Source organism: Haliotis rufescens, unplaced genomic scaffold (genome assembly GCF_023055435.1).
Source record: "Haliotis rufescens isolate VD_foot unplaced genomic scaffold, xgHalRufe1.0.p SCAF_54, whole genome shotgun sequence".
Lineage (NCBI taxonomy): Eukaryota > Metazoa > Mollusca > Gastropoda > Lepetellida > Haliotidae > Haliotis > Haliotis rufescens.
The window spans coordinates 2888506-2910937 of NW_025964268.1; the positions used below are offsets into that span (position 1 = coordinate 2888506).

At 41.7% G+C, this 22432-nt stretch overlaps 1 protein-coding gene across 2 annotated transcripts in view; it reads right to left on the bottom strand.

The window, feature by feature from the left end:
* Window positions 1-22432, bottom strand: part of LOC124111712 (VPS10 domain-containing receptor SorCS1-like) — a 60466-nt gene that overhangs the window by 10486 nt on the left and 27548 nt on the right. For both annotated transcript variants that reach the window (XM_048385141.1, XM_048385140.1), the window contains exons 15-22: window positions 20065-20204; window positions 16977-17087; window positions 14112-14283; window positions 11506-11689; window positions 6510-6649; window positions 5784-5922; window positions 3825-3940; window positions 2748-2861 (exon numbers count right to left, since the gene is read on the bottom strand). In XM_048385141.1, coding sequence (XP_048241098.1) covers window positions 2748-2861; window positions 3825-3940; window positions 5784-5922; window positions 6510-6649; window positions 11506-11689; window positions 14112-14283; window positions 16977-17087; window positions 20065-20204 — 1116 coding nt within the window. The remainder of the gene's footprint in view (window positions 1-2747; window positions 2862-3824; window positions 3941-5783; window positions 5923-6509; window positions 6650-11505; window positions 11690-14111; window positions 14284-16976; window positions 17088-20064; window positions 20205-22432) is intronic.

The window sequence follows — 22432 nt, forward strand, 5'->3', positions numbered from 1 at the left end:
GACTATAGCCAGTGCTTAATGCTTGAGCTCATGTTCCCTGCAGTATACTGACACCTATGACAATAGCCAGTGCTTAATGCTTGGGCTCATGTTCCCTGTAGTATACTGACACCTATGACAACAGCCAGTGCTTAATGCTTGGGCATATGTTCCCTGTAGTATACTGACACCTATGACAATAGCCAGTGCTTAATGCTTGAGCTCATGTTCCCTGCAGTATACCGACACCTTTGACAATAGCCAGTGCTTAATGCTTGGGCTCATGTTCCCTGCAGTATACTGACACCTATGACAATAGCCAGTGCTTAATGCTTGGGCTTATGTTCCCTGCAGTATACTGACACCTTTGACAATAGCCAGTGCTTAATGCTTGGGCTCATGTTCCCTGCAGTATACTGACACCTTTGACAATAGCCAGTGCTTAATGCTTGGGCTCATGTTTCCTGTAGTATACTGACACCTATGACAACAGCCAGTGCTTAATGCTTGAGCTCATGTTCCCTGCAGTATACTGACACCTATGACAATAGCCAGTGCTTAATGCTTGGGCTCATGTTCCCTGTAGTATACTGACACCTATGACAACAGCCAGTGCTTAATGCTTGGGCATATGTTCCCTGTAGTATACTGACACCTTTGACAATAGCCAGTGCTTAATGCTTGGGCTTAAGTTCCCTGCAGTATACTGACACCTACATCTTCCCGAGGCAAGGTAGTTAACTGACATTTAAAGTCAAATTTCTACCCTTGCCGAACTATGCTGGAATTCCTGGGCTCAATCGTAGTGCCACCAGTGGCTATTACAAGTTATGTCCCTTCTATGCCTCTCCTATGGACCAATCAGATTCCACCTCTGGTATCACATGCATTTGCTTCAAACAAAATGGCGGCGCCCTGATCGAAACTCAAGATCTATATTGTGATAAAACGGGTCTTACATTGTGAAGTGCATCAAATCAAGTGAGCACCTTGATTAAAAACATGAACAGATTTGGAAAATATCTGTTGACTATATAATATAAGTTGGCGGTGCACATTCTTTGCACATCCTGCAATCGACCGAAATCTGCACGACGGTTTACGAACCTGATTTCGATTTTGTTGCGTGATTGTGATTGGACTATGCATAGACTCGTTAGTCCAGCCAAAATGTAACTCCATAATACCAGCCTAGTTCGGCAAGGGGGAAACTGGACTTTTATTGTCAGTTAACTCACTTGCCTCGGGAAGATGTGACACCCATGACAATAGCCAGTGCTTTATGCTTGGGCTTATGTTTCCGGCAAAATACTGACACCTTTGACAATAGCCAGTGCAGTGTCGATATATACAGTAAGTGGTGCTTACATCAGCTGTAGACATATACAGTAAGTGGTGCTTACATCAGCTGTAGACATATACAGTAAGTGGTGCTTAAATCAGCTGTGGACATATACAGTAAGTGGTGCTTACATCAGCTGTAGACATATACAGTAAGTGGTGCTTAAATCAGCTGTGGACATAAACAGTAAGTGGTGCTTACATCAGCTGTAGACATATACAGTAAGTGGTGCTTACATCAGCTGTGGACATATACAGTAAGTGGTGCTTACATCAGCTGTAGACATATACAGTAAATGGTGCTTACATCAGCTGTGGACATAAACAGTAAGTGGTGCTTACATCAGCTGTGGACATATACAGTAAGTGGTGCTTACATCAGCTGTGGACATATACAGTAAGTGGTGCTTACATCAGCTGTGGACATAAACAGTAAGTGGTGCTTACATCAGCTGTGGACATATACAGTAAGTGGTGCTTACATCAGCTGTGGACATATACAGTAAGTGGTGCTTACATCAGCTGTGGACATAAACAGTAAGTGGTGCTTACATCAGCTGTGGACATATACAGTAAGTGGTGCTTACATCAGCTGTGGACATATACAGTAAGTGGTGCTTACATCAGCTGTGGACATATACAGTAAGTGGTGCTTACATCAGCTGTGGGCATATACAGTAAGTGGTGCTTACATCAGCTGTGGACATAAAAAGTAAGTGGTGCTTACATCAGCTGTGGACATATACAGTAAGTGGTGCTTACATCAGCTGTGGACATATACAGTAAGTGGTGCTTACATCAGCTGTGGACATATACAGTAAGTGGTGCTTACATCAGCTGTGGGCATATACAGTAAGTGGTGCTTACATCAGCTGTGGACATATACAGTAAGTGGTGCTTACATCAGCTGTGGACATATACAGTAAGTGGTGCTTACATCAGCTGTGGACATATACAGTAAGTGGTGCTTACATCAGCTGTGGACATATACAGTAAGTGGTGCTTACATCAGCTGTGGACATAAACAGTAAGTGGTGCTTACATCAGCTGTGGACATATACAGTAAGTGGTGCTTACATCAGCTGTGGACATATACAGTAAGTGGTGCTTACATCAGCTGTGGACATATACAGTAAGTGGTGCTTACATCAGCTGTGGGCATATACAGTAAGTGGTGCTTACATCAGCTGTGGACATATACAGTAAGTGGTGCTTACATCAGCTGTGGACATATACAGTAAGTGGTGCTTACATCAGCTGTGGACATATACAGTAAGTGGTGCTTACATCAGCTGTGGACATATACAGTAAGTGGTGCTTACATCAGCTGTGGACATAAACAGTAAGTGGTGCTTACATCAGCTGTGGACATATACAGTAAGTGGTGCTTACATCAGCTGTGGACATATACAGTAAGTGGTGCTTACATCAGCTGTGGACATATCCTGGGGATCCTGGGAAGGGACCAGCAGGACGTTGGCAAGCACGGGGTTGGTCTTGTGGATCTGGACCACCAGTCGGTTCGCACCTTCACCGTACGTCTGAAACAGGATGCAAGAGATGATATACAATAAGGGAAACCTTAAAGACAATTAATATCATATATATATATTATAGCTGGGGCTGCATTTGTCTTAGTTTTTCAAGCTGACATATATATTGGTTGAGAAGATTGACACTAACCATGCTATACTAACAGGAAGAAAGGACTGGTAGAACTTGTTCTTGTGTTCCGCCATGCTGCCTGGGCATCGTTCCACAAAGCGATCTTAGCACTACAACTATCGTAAGCCAGTGTTAAAGTATGGGAGTTACAATCACTTTAGCGCTAAGATAGCTTTGTGGAACGGGGCCCTGGTCTAGATGGTAAATATTCATATAAAGGGAATAAGGTATAATTCTAGTTCTCTCTAGCGTCTATGCCTGTTGTCATTTCTTTAAAGTAGTTAATATTTCTACAAAAACTATCTTCAACTGAGATTATCACACATAATGAAAGGCAGTAAACCAGGGATCAAACAACAACATGCTTCCCCCCAAAAAAGAAACAAAATATAGCAACTGTCATATTGCCTGTTTAACAGCGGTAATTTGTTGACTGTAACCTTTACTACATATTCAGTGTGGTCCACTACATCACATTAACTATCAGGGACATTCTTTAGAAGTTGTTAACACGACAGGTGATAACACACAATGTTAACACTACTTGTAACCAAATTCAGTTGCAGTAAATCAAAAATGTTTTTTTAGTAAATCTTCACTGACACAATAATAAGTGCTCAAAGTTTCAGGCAGATATGCATATATTTCGCCCATACTGAAAGAAATGTTACCAGTCCCCAGACAGTGGGCAGGCAGCTATTCTGGACACTGATAGTGGTTCCACAACGGCACTATTGTAGTGCTTCCACAACGGCACTATTGTAGTATTGCAAAAGTATCACAAAACCATTTTATCCTTTCCTGATGGTTCAAAAGCCCCCCCAGTTACCTCTACTCACCAGAGACAGGGCTACCTTCAGCAACTGCAGGAACATCAGCTTGTGGAAGATATTCTTGTCAAAATGATAACTTTCTGCATTTGGTGAGAAATTAAGACGGATGATGATACCCTTTTCTGTAAAAACAATATAGCAAGTCTTCTATGAATCTTGTTTACATGGCATCAGTAATGTGGCAGCCTAATAACGCTAGTCTAATTTGAAGATGATCAACAAATCTACAATTGTGCATTGATGGGGATAAGGTTTCAGTGTTTCAGTGCTCTCAATAAAAGTGTTTCCAGATGCCATTCATAATTAACAAAAAGGCTACAAATATATCTGATCTATCTGTTTTATCTTGGCATTCTCGGGTCGTTTTTCTCACAGTCTACAGAAAATGTTTGTAATAATTCCCCCAAAAGAATGGTCAAATTATCACATTGTGGTTAGAATATGCATCACTGATGTTTAAGCTTTCTTTACCATGGTGGCTTGTATTTCAGTGTTTTTCACTATCACAACAAAGAGGATAGATAGATAGTGGTGACAGTGCTATTTACAAATTGCATGAACCCAGAAGACAACATCAATTTTTAATCATATTCACCATTAATGTGAACATCTACTGGTGGAAATGAGCCTTCTGGCACAACCGTTTTTAGATGAGTGTACCGTACCACACAAGAGAGACAGATTGTGTGACCAAGGATTATGTGGCCCTGACACAGTGGTAAATGTGTGTTTTACTTAATTGTGTACTCTGAAATTTATTTTATCATGTTTGATAATCTGTTGTTCTGATATCACATGTATACAATTCTATTCGGTTATCGACAGCCATTGTTATATGCATCGATGCTTGACTGAGTTTTCAAGATAAATTTTAGTGTGAATTTTGAGGTATCAAATGGAATTAAATACCTGATTTTTACCTTTTTATTATTATCATATAGCTTTCTTTAGTGCCAAGGTAGAACGATAATTCAATGGCAGGTTTAGCAACATTTTAAACAAAGGTTATCAGTAATAATATTGTCTGAAGCTCTCTGTTTCTACAGGTACTCCAACAGTTGTGAGATCTACATGACGTCACTCTGGAATGCTATGAAGTTGTAATACAATTGATCATGACATGTTGGCAAAATGCAGTGAAAAATAAACTCATTCATAGTTGTTTCTGATACATATTAATCGAACACAACATGTGGATGTTACATTCAAGTCTCCATGCTGAATGTCATGTTTCCTGCATTGGGAATGAAGTCCTATGAAGCCCAGAAGTCGAAGGATTTCAGGCTTCAAACTCCATTTAGCAATGTTTTCAATCAGATGGCGGCACATACATAATCCAATATCAATGAACGTTGTACCAAAGAAATAAAGTTGAGAAAATCTATTGCCCAGGGTTTCCATTCCATGAAGCGATCTTAGCACTACAATGATCGTAAATCCCATACTTTAACACCTGTTTGCGACAGTCGTAGCACTAAGATGATCATAACTCCAATCATTTAACATAGGTTTGTGACAGTCGTAGCGCTAAGATGATTGTAGCTCCCTTACGCTAACGTAGGATTGCAACAGTGGTAGCACTAAGACAATTGTAACTCCCATACTTTAACAAAAGATCGCTTTGTGGAATGGGAGCAGAACTTATCTAGGATTCCAAACCCAGTGCAATAGCCAGTCGAATTGGGGAAAATTCTTTTGTTTAAGTTCCTATTTTCCTAAATTGAGATGCATTTAATACAATACTGTAATCTTAGCAAGCCTCTTCCTCTTAATTGGTCCTGTTATCAGTGAAATACTAGTCACCTCTACAAAGCCAGTACATTAGTATAAATACTACATGATTTGGGAAGATCTTATTTCCAATTTGGGATTTTCAGATGGCATCAGCTGCAGAGTACGGGCCAAATATCTGTCTTTGAGAAGCACTTGGAGGTCCCAGTGTGTCCGTGGAAAGTGTTGACTCACCAAACACCTGGACATTGTAGCGCTTGTACACAGTGCTCACAGAGTTGATGGCTTCCGCGGTGACGGTGTAATTGCCCGGTTTGCTGTACGAATGCTGGACACGTCGTTCCCATGACAACAGCGGCCTCACATTTCCGACCTACAGGAAACCAAAAGTCATCAAACATGTGGGTGCTCAACATTGTTATTTGTTTCTAAATTGTTGTTGTTGGTATTCATTTTATAACAGTAAGTGAGTGAGTGAGTTGGGTTTATCGCCACTTTTAACATTATTCCAGTTATATCAAGGTGTGTCTGGTTTATGTGGGAGGAAAGCCCGAAGCGATGCAGGTCTCAGATGTTTTCCACTTCAGTTAAACCCACGAGCACAAGTATGGTGCTGACAAACCTAGAAACATAATCGGGCCGAACCAGGATTTGAACCCACAATCATAGGTTTCTGGCTTTCTCAAGGGATGTAACTCTGCACAGCGAATCGCGGCGCCTTAGATGACTGGGCCACCCGTGCCCCCCATTTTATAACAACAGCCTGTAAATATCAAGTCTGGAACAGACAATCCAGTAATTGATATCATGAGCAACAATCTACTGGGTCAGGGTATGATGACACTCTATCAACCAAGTCAATGAGCCTGACCACCAGGTCCATCACAGTTCTTCTTGTGATGGTGTTGGGAACGCTGTTCTTACCTGGAATCCCCATGAGGGGTTTAAAGGGTGACTCACCTCATCCCCAAAAGTCCACAGGAAGTGGATGTGTGCCTGGTTGTTGCTCACCAGTGGTCCAAAAACATCGATGTCAAAGTTAGTCAAGTGATTGACCTTTGTTGCTGATGGGACAATGACAATTGTGCGGGTGATCTTATCTGTTGAGAGAGAACAAACAAGGGATTATTTTTTGCAGCTGTAATAAGCAATATCATGGCTTTCCACTAGTGACGGGTACTGGTCTGAACTTCGTATCACAGTTTATTGCAATACTTTTTAACATATTGTGAACGCACCACAATATATTGCATGCGTCCTTTCATCTGTAATTGTTAAGAACCTGAATAAACATAAGAGTCATCAGGAGATGACATATCCCCCGGTCATGTGCAAATCAGAAATGGTCTTTGGCTACTCATTCCACACTTCTGGTTCATTGCCATTGGATACCTTCAGTTCAGTGAAGAAAAATATATTGCAGTTCAGTATTTTTCAAAATCCCAAATCATCAAAAGGCACCAGTTCACCACTAGTCTGATCTGTATAGCAGGTCTCATCTAGAAATATTCAACGATTTTGGAGTTCTGCTCTGGAAACAAGCACTACCCTCATTTTCAGTAAAGTCCAACTTGTTGTCATGAAAACATAAAAAATAAATAAACAAGAGTCATCAGAACAGACAAATCCCCCATCTGACTGTTACTTTAAGCCCAACTTGATGAGAGAATTTCTATTTAATCTGTCTGTCCATATACAAGAGCAGTTATTGAGCTATCAAAACAAAACCATGGAAATGGGATTCAGAATTTTGTATTTCTACGTCAAAGTTAAACTTGTTGCCATGGAAATGGAAAAAATATAAATTCAAAAAATCCCTAAATAGCAAAAGTCACCAGTTGACAACATGGTCTTTGTTTGTGCACAGTTTAAAAAAAGAATACCTATTACTTTAAGAGATATCATCCGGACAAATACACCACTATGAACAGAATCAAAGTAAAACTTGTTGCCATGGAAACGGATAAAATATACATTCTAAACACACCTAAATAGCAAAAGGCACCATTTGACAACCTGGTCTTGAGTGTGCAAAGTGTCAAGAAAAAAATACCAATTAGGTTCAGAGATATGGTCTGGACAAACACATCACTATGAACAAAGTCAAACTTGTTGCTATGGAAACAGGAAAAAAAAATTACTTAAAAATTCCTTAATAGCAAAAGGCACCACTTCAGCCCTTGGTTAATACATGTGTACCAGGCTTGGATGAAAAGTCTTTCACTGTTTTCAAGTTGTGCTCTGGAAATCCACCATGCCCCTTCCCCAAAACAACTAACCTGTGGTATTGTCCTGATGTAGATGTAGTAGAAAATAGGGAAAATACCATAGGGATTGATATAGCATTAGTTATAATCCCTTGTCTTCTCCACTGGTCCAACTTGTCCCATCTGTTGTCATATAATATATAAGGGAGGATGAAGGTCTCCCTGATCTTGCCACAGCTTCCGAGGCAAGCTCAGAGTATCTGGATGTCGGCATTTTCTGCGTGATAACTTCCAGGTGGTTGGATGTAGGCTGGACAGATTGTCATGGAAAATGCTTGACTTGGGTTGTTGTAACAGATCTTTACATAGAGGTAGCTAGATAGGTTCTTCCATTAGTAGTCTTAATCGTAGTCTTGGTAATCATTGGGAACCACGCTCTGCTGGGGGTATGACGGATGACCTTGTCTAGGAGAGACCATGTTGGGAATGCATATGCAAAACGGCCCGTCCAGTCCATCGATAGTGCATCGATCTGGTGAGCTCTTGGGTCGGGAACTGGACTGACATAAACCGGAAATTGATGGTTCTGTCAGGTGGCAAATAGATCTGGGTGTGGTGTGTCCCATAACCTGGTTATCCAAGCAAAGATGTGGATCTGGTGATGTAAGGACCATTCTGTTGCCACTATTCTCCCTGGCGGGAAAGGCAGTCGGCGAGCATGTTCAGTTTCCTGGGTATATGTCTCACTTCCATCTGGCAATTGATGGAGTCTGCCAAGGCAAACAATCATGTAGTCTCTATCATCAGGGAACTGGATCTGGTTCCCCCTTGTTTCTGGATGTAAGCCACTACTGTGGTATTGTCCATGGCTATGAGGATGGACAATTGTGAGAGACATATCTTCCATGCCAGGATAGTGTAATACATGGCCTTCATTCCCTTGCAGTTGAAGGTTCTTCTCTCCGATGTTCAAAAATCCCTGTACCGTGAGATCGTCCATATGGGCTCCCAAACCCGAATCTGACATGTCTATGAATAGATGGTGTTCGGGTGTTGGAGAAGTCAGAGGAATGCCGCTCATCACATGCACTCTGTGAGTCCACCAATGCAGGTCTCATGCTAAGTTGGGAGGTAAGTGAGTCTTGCACTCTAAGGAGTAGCATCGTGGAGAGTTGATCCATGGCTGTAGAGGACGTAACTTCAACCTTTCTCTGAAGGTCATATCCTGTAGAGACATTAAGTTGCTTAGAAGAGACACCTTAGCGACCTGCTGGGTTGACTTCATAGGGATTGAATCATCGTGATAGTCTTGATGAATCGATCCTCTGGTGGACATAGATATCCCTTGTGTGGTTGGACACATGCTCAGGTGTATATGATGTCTTCAACCTGAGTGGCCTCGGACTTGGAGGGATTGACTAGGAAGTCTAGGTAGGTCATAAGCTGGATCAGAAATATCATGTTCTGGTGAAACTGAGCTTCCTCTTGATATGCAGCCAGGAAATCGTCCAGGTATCCATTGATTCATACTAGCTGGAGATGGGCAAACCTGATGACTGGCGCTGTAATCCTGGTAAATAGCCAAGGGGCTATTGATATCCGGAATGGTAATACCTGGAACTCGTAAAGTCAACCAGTGATTGCAAAGCGCAGGTATTTCCATGACGATGGTTGTATCGGGACATGAAGATAGGTATCTTGTAGGTCGAGGCTGATGGGCCAATCTCCTGTCTTTAACATCCACTGTAACTTCTGTATGGATTCCATCTGGAATTTTGGCGGAGGTACCAGGAATTTCTTGTTTAGGATCTTTAGGTCGATTATCATCCTCATGTCAGTCGTATTCTTCTTCGGGACTAGGAATACTGGCGAATAAAAGCCTTTGGTCTTGTTGGTCTCCGCTAGTTTCTGAATGGCTTGCTTCTTTAGTAGCCTCTTGATGGCCAGATCTGCTGCCGCTAGCTTGGCTCTGACTAGATGAAATCTGTGTCCAACGGCTTGGGTCTTCAAGATAGGATGTTTCTTGAAATGCAGTTTGTATCCGTGAGCCATGACATCTAGAATACAGTGATCGGGCGTAATCTGCTTCAAATTTTTGGTGTATGACAGAAGGCGCTCTCCCACTGGTCCTAAAGTCTGCAATTGGTGCAAATCGCAGTCCACAGACATAACCAGGTCTGAAGGGTCTATAATGTCGGAGTGGGTGGTAAGGAAGTCAGAATCTGCGTTAACCTCTGCCCCCAGATCCGCCCTGGCGATGGGATCCACGTTTCTTGTCGTCAGAGAGATGAAAAGATTCTTGAGAAGATTTGGGCTTGTCGTACCCCTGACTCGGTTCGAATGAATTGAATATCTGGATACCGAAGACAGATCCTTCATCCATGAAGCAGGTAACGTAACATTAGTACTAGGGTTGAGTACAAGCTTCGTAAAATCTTTGATGAGTTCCACAAAGGTATGTCCCTCCATATAATCCCATTGGGGTGAAACGTCAGCCTGATTAATGTCTTCATAACACTCTGCCTCCGAGTGACCATGGGTAGCTCATGTGGGGGGAGGATATTCATAATAGTCCGCCACGTATTCCCCGTGTGGTTCGTCTTCCTCTGGTGTCCAGGATTCCATTAGGAATCTGTGCGTCTTGTGATGGCTGCCCGTGTGTAACAGAGCTCGTACATGGCAGACCGGTCGGTTGGACGGCCCCATGTGGTCCGTGCGGCTGGCTTGGGTACCGTCGGTTGATGGAGATCATACAGTAGGCCGATTGGCTGGATGGTCGTCAGGTTCACAGTGGAGTCCATGCTGTAACCGTACGGTGTCCTATTCGTTGGCTGGGCTGCCGGCCGGCCGGCGGTGTTGCCATGGAGTCCGTGCAGCGACCGTATGGTGTCTTAGCTAGAGGCTATGGCCTTGTGGTACCCTGCTGGGACCAAAACGAGGTCTAGCTGCCCGTGTATCACGATAGGGAAAAGCTTGCAAGTTTATACCTGGCTGGTCAGACAGCTGGTCATATTACTGGACGGTTGGCTGGTCAGTACGATGGGCTGGGGTAGGCCCTATGGCCGTGTGTGTTGCAAAGACAGATGGCTGTCCCCCATGCGGTCTCTTGACAATAGTCTTCATCATCTTCGTTTAAGGCTGAGAACCGAGTCTCAAACATGGCCTTCATCATCTCTCACACTGCTCACATCTTGTTTCCGCAGTTCATATTGTCTCTCTACACATCACACAGTTAACATGAGGAACTCCCGTGATCATGAACCAACCACACTTCTTGCAACCGGGAGTAGAAGGAGACTCCATTACGACATCACAACAACACATCACACCAGCTTATACTAACGTGTGTGTGATCGTCACTCCATATTTACTTACTGCGTCTGTTTTATAGAAAACTGTTAGAATAATCATAGATTAATGTAACTAATACTAAGTGCTATATCGTTACAGCTATAACAATAGGTGTGGACTCGAGCACACACAGGAAAAAAGTGAGGTTCCGGCCATAGCTTGGGTGGTTACGATGCTATTGGGACAGAAGGAAGGTGGACAGACGAAAAAAGATTTGGGAGAGGACAAGCGTAATAACATAATTTTTGGCTCAAAATCATAACTAAGTACATGTACTATTACGTCAAAATCCTAATGGCTGGCATCACTGCTTAACCATACTGTCATCATGAGGTGAAAATTGCAAGCTCCCAGTAACATATTGAGGGTGCTAGTTTTATCAAGATGTGCTTACTTACCTTCAACTCTGAACTCCAGTGACTTGGTGACACTGCCCTTGGCATTGGTGGCCGTGACAGTGACATTTTTAAGTCCATGTTTAGTGAAGCTGTGTTTCACAGAGCTGTTCTTGAGACTTGTCTTGGTGACAGGTGGGGAGCCATCTCCAAATGACCACAAGTACTTCGTTGACACTTTAGAACCCTGGGAGAGTGACAAACCACCATGATCAGTTTTCTCACCAAATTTAGTCTGTGCATTTTACTGATACATAAACAGTTGTGTTGGGGAAAGTTGAACATTGTGAACCTAGGACTTGGATTTAGTTTGGTTGAAATCAATCTCACTTTTGACTTGGTCGTATGACCTTTGCTTTTGGTAACATTGACTGTTTGGCTAGTTGTCAGACTTGATGTTACCACAGAACTGTTTACCATTGCATAATATCTATGACCAGGTGAGCTGATAAATGTTCAAGATACAAAGGTCAAAAGATCATCACATATATATCAATGCACATACTTGTAAGGTCAGTTGTAGAACTCAAGTCTGTGGCATATTTTGTATCTATGGTAGATCTTACGTTCACATGTCTACAGTTGTAGGGAACAGTGTCAGTCATATTTAGTATACATATCTCAGTTCCTAGCCTTGAACAAAACTAACCATACGGACCGAGAGTAAGGGGGAACAGAGCCAAAGAATAAATCTGGCGTCATCCCTTGATTGAATCAACATGATGTTTGACAAGAATGATGTCGTCTGCATCCTGTATCACAAGCACATGATCCTCATCTCATCAGGATCATGAAGACACGATGAGGAAAATGTCACTTCTGACCAATCATACCATCAGGATCATGAAGACGCGATGAGGAAAATGTCACTTCTGACCAATCATACCATCAGGATCATGAAGACGCAATGAGGAAAATGTCACTTCTGACCAATCATACCATCAGGATCATGAAGACGCAATGAGGAAAATGTCACTTCTGACCAATCATACCATCAGGATCATGAAGACGCAATGAGGAAAATGTCACTTTTGACCAATCATACCATCAGGATCATGAAGACGCGATGAGGAAAATGTCACTTCTGACCTATCATACTATCAGGATCATGAAGACGAGATGCATCTTCCCGAGGCAAGTGAGTTAACTGACTATAAAAGTCTAGTTTCCACCCTTGCCGAACTAGGCTGGTATTATGGAGTTACATTTTGGCTGGGCTAACGAGTCTATGCATAGTCCAATCAAAATCGCGCACAGAAATCGAAATCGAAATGTCGTGCAGATTTCGGTCGATTGCAGGATTTGCAAAGCATGTGCACCGCCAAATCGTTGTCAACAGATATTTTCCAAGTCTTTTCATGTTTTTAATCGAGGTGCTCACGTGATTTGATGCACTTCGCTATGTAAGACCCGTTTTATCACAATATAGATCTTGATTATCAATCAGATCGTTTTGACTGGTCGCCTCCATTTTGTTTGAAACAAATGCAAGTGATACGAGAGGTAAAATCTGATTGGTCCATAGGAGAGGCTTAGAAGGAACATAACTCATAATAACCACTGGTGGCACTACGGTCGAGCACAGGAATTCCAGCCTAGTTCGGCAAGGGTGGAAACTGGACTTTTATAGTCAGTTAACTCTGGGAAGATGGACGCGATGAGGAAAATACCATTAGATGCAGATTAGAATCTTGTTTGTTGTTAAATGTTTAACTCAGCAATATACCAGCTAAAACCCTGGTGATCTGTCAATAATCGTATCTGGACCACTCAAAACAGTGATTGATATTATGCGCAATGCCCAACAATGACATTCCGTCCACCACCTGGAGCCTGACCACCCTATCAATTTAGTCGTTGACCAACCAAGGATGACAATAAGGGCAAATATTCAATTAGAACCAATAAGAGGCAAGATTAGGGGAGACAACTTTGCATGGTGAAACTGCACCAGAGGCTTGTCTGTCTGTCTGTCTGTCTGTTTGTTTGTTTGTCTGTTTAACGCGTCAAGCAGCAATATCCCAGCTATATGACAACAACCGGTAAATAATCGAGTCTGGACAAGACAATCCTGTGATCGAAAAATTAAGAGCAATGATCCCCACTTTCGTGAATGATGACACACTATCAACTAAGTCACGGAGTCTGAGCAACAGATCTATTTGGTCCCCTCTTAAGACCAGCGTAGGTTGCTTGGGACTTATTCTAACCCGGTATCCCCACTGGGTCTGTACTTTGAAAATTGTATATTCAATCTTTTGTAATATTTGGCAAATTGGCACAAAAATTAAATGAAGTTGTTCTGTGTATTTAGGCATAAGGAAATCAACACAACAATGTAGTCATTCTGGTTTGAATCTCATTCAATGTGTTTCAAGATGGATTTGAGCACTAAACACAACATATCTGATGCTTGAAAACAGGATTATGCATTGTCATTGTATGTCAGTATATGCAATTAACAAAGTAAATCCAATCTGATGTTGTCTCTATCCTTTAAGAATTGACCATCTCTTGTGTAGGTTCACTGGAGTATAGACCTACATTCAGTGAGGGACCAACTGTATGAAGGTCGGAGCTTGACTTGATCACTCGATGCCACCACTCACCTTCCCTTGTATCAGCGAGAAAACAACATCGGAATTTGTGGCTGCAATTGGCTGATCGGTCTGAATCTTCAGATCCCCTGGTTTGACAGTCGGACATGTCATTAACGATGGCTTGTACTTGTCGTCATCAGCTTTGCCACCTGTACAAGCATCGGCAGCAATTTTGCGGTATCTGTGCCAATGAAAAGACAATGGGTAAAGTTTGATCACACAGTTCACAGCTGAATGAGTGAGTGAGTGAGGTGTAACACTGGCTCTTGCAATAGTCAGGGTTTTTAGTGGTCATAAAATATTGTGCCCTTATAACATAAAACTGCAAAAATGGCAAATGGACACAAATAACACAATCCCATTAAAATCTGATCTTAGTTCTTGCTACCGCTAAACAAAGAATCCATTACAGGTCACGCCAGGACATCTTTTAGCGAACTTTGACTGACGAGCTTTCTCGAGCTTTACAGCACAAGTTTCAAACTGGCGTCTTCCATTCCAGACTAAACTTTGAAAAATAGATTCAAAATACGAAATCTAAACAAAAGAAAATTCTTGAATGTCTAATAGATGGCCGAGATTGTAAGTCAATGCTTCCTACAGAGTTGCCTAAAGTCACCATTAATTTTGAATGAGATGGAGCTTTACCCATTACATTTTAACAATCATTCTAAAACAGGAAGCCTTTTATCCACAATAAATGCTCTTAAAATATTGAAACACAATTTGTTAGATATGTTTTGAAACAGAAGATCTGCTACTGCACATTGCAACGTCCACCTGTTCCACACAGTTTAGGTGAGATGGGTGATGGTTCATTGTGTTCCGAGCTGTCAATGCTCTGCTTAAAACAATATACAACCCCGTCCACAGATTGTAAGTACCAGTCACACTTTAGCGGCCATTGTGTCCAACCAAGCAACATATTTATACAAGAAACAGTGGTGTGAGGGCCAGCACGGCATGTAGAATGATTGTTGATATATCGTCTGCTAAGCTAGTCCCACTGCGCATGACGGAAGTGGGGCTGCTGGGAAAATCTCGTGTTGTGAGAATGTGAGTGAGCATGTGCCGGCCGGCGTGACAGGTTGTTTTTGTGTGAATGGTGTAAAGCTAAGGAAGAATAAAAGAAGTGTCTACAGCGGTTGGTTTTGGTTACTGGACTGGCATTAACAATGGTAGCAGAGCGTGGTTGCTGAAAGGATTGATAATTCCCAGACGTAAATATTACTTCTTCTCACTTCATGATAGAACGGAAAATTTATCACCGTTCGCAATTTGTTTACAAGTGTCAGATTTTATCTTAAATTCCAGACCTCTAGTTTATCACAACTGTGAATGAGAGAAACATTTGTGAGTGTATTTCAACAAACAAGTAATTTTTGTGATTGATGCGGCGAGATAAAAGCGTGTTTGGGAGATCGAAAACTGGACAATTTTGGAGTGTTGACATTTTGTTTACGAGTGCTTTCGGCGTTGAATAGAAGATAGAATGGCAGCGAAACTGAATCCCCCCGAATTCTGCAAAGGGAAAAGTTATGAGAGATACAGACAGGAGCTACTTGCTTGGCGTGAAATTACTGAAGTTAAGAAAATGAAACAAGGAATAGTATCATGGTAGATCAACAAGAGTATTTGGACGAGTTGGAGATAGGAAACATTTCATTACAAAGGAAGACACAGAAACATGAACCTCTGAGTCCTCATGAACATACCAGGCTCAGAAGTCTTGTTGGAAAGCTCAACTGGCTTGTACAAGGTTCTAGGCCTGACCTTGCGTTCGAAATGATTGAACTCAGCACAAAGTTTAAGAGTGGAATTGTGGATGATCTATTGAGGGCTGTAAAAGTGATTCGGAAATTGAAAGACTCTGAAGCAAAGATTTACTTTCCATACATTGGAAATTTTCTGAGTTGGAAACTTGTGGTTTTCACAGATGCATCACATGCCAATTTATGTGATGGTGTGAGTAGTGTTGGAGCACATGTGATTTTCCTTGTTGGGGAGAATAATTGCTGCTGTCCTTTGGCATGGTATGCTGGCAAGATAAAAAGAGTAGTGAGATCTACAATAGCTGCAGAGACACTGAGTTTGCAGGAAGGACTTGAAGATGCGTTCTATTTAAGAAAACTCATTGAAGAAATGACAGGCATGTTTAACATTCATGCGTTTGTTGATAACAGAAGTGTGGTGGAGGCTGTACATTCAACCAGTCTTGTTGATGACAAGCGTTTGAGACTGGATATTGCTGCAATTCAGCAGTCTCTACAAAACAAGGAAGTGACCTCTGTCAAGTGGATTCCTGGTCATCAACACCTTGCTAACGCAATGACAAAAAGAGGAGCGTCTGGGGTTCATCTTTTGAGTGTGTTGCAAACTGGACATCTTAAAATTGATGGATGGTGACTTTGTGATGGTTTAAAAGATGCATGTGAGTGATAGTATGGGGCAGAATAATCCCCAAAGCAGGAGGGAAGTCTATCCCTGAGATTGCCTTTCACATGCCTGTGTACATTGTATTCTTTTATATAAGTTAAAAAGTCCTAAAATATTTTTGAAAACATTAATTTCTTTACAGATTTTTATGAACAATGTTTGACACTGACTTCTCTGCTGGCAAGTAATGAAGAAGAAAAAAAATAGAAAAAGAAAATGTATTGAATGTTGATATATCGTCTGCTAAGCTAGTCCCACTGCGCATGACGGAAGTGGGGCTGCTGGGAAAATCTCGTGTTGTGAGAATGTGAGTGAGCATGTGCCGGCCGGCGTGACAGGTTGTTTTTGTGTGAATGGTGTAAAGCTAAGGAAGAATAAAAGAAGCAAGTGTCTACAGCGGTTGGTTTTGGTTATTGGACTGGCATTAACAATGATTACCCGTTACTGGAGTTGAACTTCTTCCCTTCCTGGCACTCGTTGATGATGCTGTCCTTGTTAAACCATCCCGCCTTAGTGCAATTGGCCTTGCTGGCGATGTACCCATAGTCACTGAAGAACAAACAGCACATGCTTACTCCCTACTCACTTCAAACTTCTCATCATATACTACCAGTGTTTAAAATACCCTGCCTGCCCGAAAGTCAATTCTGCTGATGGACGGTCAATTTTGAAAAGTTGAATTCCCAATAGTCGGGCTATTATTGTATTCCCTAAATTATCCCAGCATTCTAGTTTTACTTCAATGTAAGAGGTAAATAAACTGTAAACGTTCAACACATAACTGATGAATAAAATTTCAATGAGTTAAAGTTACTAAGTTGACACTGCACCAGTTTATTGTTATTTTCTGAAAACTAACATTAAAAAGTAATATTCTTATGGTTACTCTGTTCTTACTGTTGTTCATTAGTCTAGAAAATTCCATCTTCCTGAGGCCAGCTTATGTATAGCACAATAAAAAAGGTGTAGCGAAATCGACATCCAGTTCGTAAACAGCATGGATTTCAACTTTGCAGTGATTTGATGCACTTTTTAAGGTGAGACCCGTTTTATTACAATACATATCTTGCTCATCTATCGGATCATCTTGACTGGGCGCCACCATTTTGTTTGAAGCAAATGCAAGTGACATGAGAGGTGGAATCTGATTGGTCAACAGGAGGGACATAAAAATGGACAACTCATAATAGCCACTGGTGATGCTATGATAGAGCCCAGAAATTCCAGCCTAGTTCGGAAAGGGTGGAAAGTGTGCTTTGAGAGTATATTAACTCCTTTGCCTCGGGAAGATGAGAAAATTCTGGACTGGCAACATTTCATCTGGTCTGGTAACTTTGCAAAGTTGCCAGTCTGGGTGTCTGACTGAAATTTTAGGGAATTTTATACACTGATGCTACTCAACATTTGCTAAGGACCAAACCTTTGACAAAGGAGGGCTATTTTGGTCCTTAGCAAATGTTGAGTAGGATAGTATCATCATAGTATTACATGATGTCAAATTTAACTTGACTCTTAACAAACAAAAATATAAAAACTATGGTGTTCAAAATAATCCTATCAATGACCACAATGACCGCAATCAAGTGAAATCCTGAGAAAATGTCCGGAAATAAGAAAGGAAATAAAGTAAACAGGATACTGACGCTTCGTTCAATAAAAGAACCAAAATAAATAAAACAAAAGAATTAGAAAGTAAGATAAATGATTTAGAAGATAACATATGGCGAAATTTTCAACAAATGGATGAAAAACATCTATGAGAATTATCAAAATACACATCAGCAATGGAACAAATAGGAAAGAAGATGAAACAAGAGAAATACAAACTAGAAATAGAATGCAGTGGTATGGGGAAGGAGAAAAGCCAACAAGTTATTTCTGCCACTTGGAAAATAGAAATTACAGTAAACTATGTTTACAACGAACACACTTATAACGAACTGACAGACATAACAAAGTGGTCTTTTGGCCCTGGCCATTTGCTGTATATATGTGTGTATATAGGCCTATAATGAACTACAATTAGTGGTCCCTTTGAGTTCGTTATAACCGTAGTTTACTGTATGTCAGTGAAATAATAAATAAAGTTATAAGTGAAGATGATATGGTTATAACAGATTTCATTGTGTATTGGATAAGTTAAAAAACTTTGATAAACAATTTTATACATCTGATGGCAGGTACGACAAATTAAGTAAAACTACCAAATTTAGAGATTCCAAAATTAGAGAACCAAATGATAATTTATTAGAAAGAGAAATTGAGCTTGATTAAATTTCATTTGCAGTTTAAGACATGAAAAATAATACAAGCTCTGGTATTGATGGCTTTCCTATTGAATTTTTTATTTTTTTTGGTAAGAACTAAAATTCTGGACATACAAATTTGTAAAAACATACTTCTGTTAATAACAAAATAAGTATGACAATGAAAAGAGGCGTTGTATACTTGTATACCAAACTACCCTTACTACTACTAAAATCTGACAAAAGGTACAACATAAGACTATAGATATTTAACTTTCAATATACCAGACTCATGTAAAGCAACAATCAAGAAAGGTAAAATAAAAAAATAAATAAAAATAAATAAATAAAAAAAATATAAAAATGACCACTCTATATCAATACAGATTTCACAAGCAGCACTATGTGATACAGTGGACTTATGGCTCTTATTTGTGGCAAATTCTCACTACTGCTACAGATCATTGCTTTATGGTTGAGAACTGGCGATGCCACATTCGATGCTAACTTAACACCACACTCAGCAATATTCCGCTATATGAATAATATACTAAATAATCAAGTCTGGACCAGACAAATCGTTACCACTGGTTGATATTGTGAGCAACATCCCATGCTGTCCGGTATGATGAAAAACAATTCAACCACGTCGCTCACCCAGCCTGCCCACATGATCTAAATCTGTTCAGTTTACATAGGCTAGTCTTTCTCAAATATCACTTCCTAAATGAATGCTTGTCATAAGGAGATCAGACAAGCTGACTTGGCTGAAGCATGTCATTGCATCCCAATTGCATAGATTGATGCTCATGATGTCAATCACTGGATCATCTGGTTTAGACTTGATTATTTACAGACCACTGACACATAACTCCAATATAGCTGCATGAATCGTTAAACAAGAAACAACACAAACAAAGCTAAAAAATAAAGACGACACCACAATAAACAGCATACAGTTGATATATACACTATACATGCCAACAAGGTTTTATATTCAAGCTGCACTGTGAATGCTCGCATAGTCTAATCTTATCATGAAAGACAAACACTTCTACTTAACACAATGAATAATGCTAGGAGAGTAACAGCAGACATGCCTATTTTAGTGAAAATATTGCATATTTTCGTTTAACAGATCATACTACTTTGAGTAACAAATCTTGAAGTCTTTTCGATCCTCAACATTTGACCTGACCTCATTTAAATGTGTCTTACCGATACTTGGCATTTGCTATTATTCATTTTCACAGAAGAGAAAGATCCTGTCGTGTACCCACCATTCGAAGTCTTCCTTTTCACACTGACAAGTTTTAGTGCTTGTAGGTCTTCTGTAATCATCCCCATTGTAACACAGTGAATCTTGCTTCCTTCGCTCATAGACAATTTTCCGTCCCAAGATGCAATGTTGTTTTTCCATCTGTCAAACAAAGGTATTTTTGGTAAAAAGTTTTTACAAACCTGTAGAGGTTATGAATTCTCTGATGAAATCCTCCTTGGGGCACTTATTGCATTTTCCTTGCTCAAGAAAATCTACATGACAATAAAAAATGTTACCACACAAAAAACTTCGTTTTTGTATGATATACGACCACCCTTACGGGGCCTCACCCCCCACGGCGCCTCACGCCAGGGGGAGCAACTCTCACCCAAATCACTTTCCATATGTCAAATGCTGACGGAATGTGGGGAGGTGGGTGGCTGTGCCCCAAGGAGGATTTCATCAGAGAATTCATAACCTCTACAGGTTTGTAAAATTCTCTTTCAGATTAAATCCTCCTTGGGGCACTTATTGAATCAAGACAGACTCCCAAAGATAATCTAGGAAGTGGCATCCCTTAGCAACAGGCGTAAATAAATACATCGTATTTGATTATTCAACAGAATAAAATATAGAGTTCAATAAATGGAACCAACCTTATCGTGAGGCACCACTGTCGAAAGGCGGGGGCTAGTGACAGGGCGTGGTCAACCATATATTATGATCAAGCCTGTTTTTGCGGCTTGTCATAAGTTGAGAACTTGAAACACCCCCCACCCCCCAACACTTTTTTGAACAAGTGATATAGGGGCGTAGATCACGAGAGACTATAACCCGCGCTGAGCTAGGCCAGAGGGTCCCCGAGGATCGAAGGAGTGTGTGTGCAAAATACAAGTATTATCGAGTAGTAAGGACTGATATTTATCAACCGCAGAAGATAAAATCCGGACCATTACTGAGCAGTATAACCGGAGGACTGTCTAAAATCTCGAATGCTCAATCGGCTAGAGATTAGAACATTGCCCAGTTCGGAGAACTGACTGACCAAACTGAGCATGCTCGCTTGAGTGTTTGTCGAGTTGGTAATGTTTGATGAACGTGCTCCGGCTGGCTCCAAATAGCCGCGGAGCAGATCTCCTCAATAGGCAGAGCTGCAGCATACGCTTGTGACGTAGCCACTGCTCTAACCGAATGAGCCTTCAACCTGGTAGGGGGGGTCCCTACCTGTAAGCGTATACGCTGTACGAATGGTTGAAACTATCCACCTCGAGATTGATTGTTTGCTCGCAGGTGAGCCAGCCTTCCTACCGCCGTAACAGCAAATTAGTTGGTTATCCTTACGGATACCCATAGTTCTGCTGATATAGGCCTTGAGGGTCCTGCGGACATCCAAGACATGAGCATGTCTTGCAGTGGTCCCCGACGAGGAAGGCTGTGAAAGAGCAGGTAGCTCAATAGGAGCCGTTCACGTGGAAGGCGTGTGCGACCTTAGGGGGGTAAGAGTCCGGTAGTCGAAAACTGACTCTGTCCCGGTTGAAGACAGTTATTTTGGGATCGGCTGACATAACACGAATGTCGCCTACCCGTCTGCCGGACGTTACCGCCACAAGGAACGCCGTCTTCCAGCTCAACAGCTGAAGAGAGAGAGACGACAGATCCCGAAAGGAAGGACCGGACAGCCAATCAAGAACGATTGACAAGTCCCAAGTCCGGCGGTCGGATCCTGTCCACACCTGCTAAAAAGCGCTGCACTAATGGGTGTCGCATAGCAGGTCTATCTATCCTCGTACTGAACGTTTGTCGAATCCCTCCGCGAAGCCAGTATTGTGTCTGCAACTAGTGCAGGCATACCGCTCTTGTGGAGGCGATTCCTGACAGTGGCCAAGCCACCCACTGAATCCTGGGATTCGGGTGGAGGGCCCCGTTCTGGGATAGGAGGTCCGGTCGTAAAGGTAATATAACAGGAGGCTGAGCCAGAAACCTGAGTATTACTGGAAACCAACTCTGCGCTGACTAAAGAGGTGCCAGGAGCGCAAGTAGTCGCGCAGGCTGAGTGCCTAGCTGAGACAGGACCTTGGAAATCAGAGGTACTGGGGGGAATGCCCACAGAACTCTGTCCGTCCAATCTAGCTGGAAGGCGTCCAGTGCCACCGACCTCGGGTCGGGGACTCGGGAGCAGAACGTTGGTGTCTGGTGATTCACTCCAGACGCAAACAGATCCACCTGTAACGACCTGTATATCAGGGAGAAAATCCCGAATATCCCCGGGTCGAGCCTCCACTCGTGAGGAGCGTGGATCCGGCAAGACAGAGCGTCCGCACGGACGTTGTCCACCCCCGGGAGATAAACTGGTAGCACCCTGATATCGTGAGAGTCGCACCATAGTA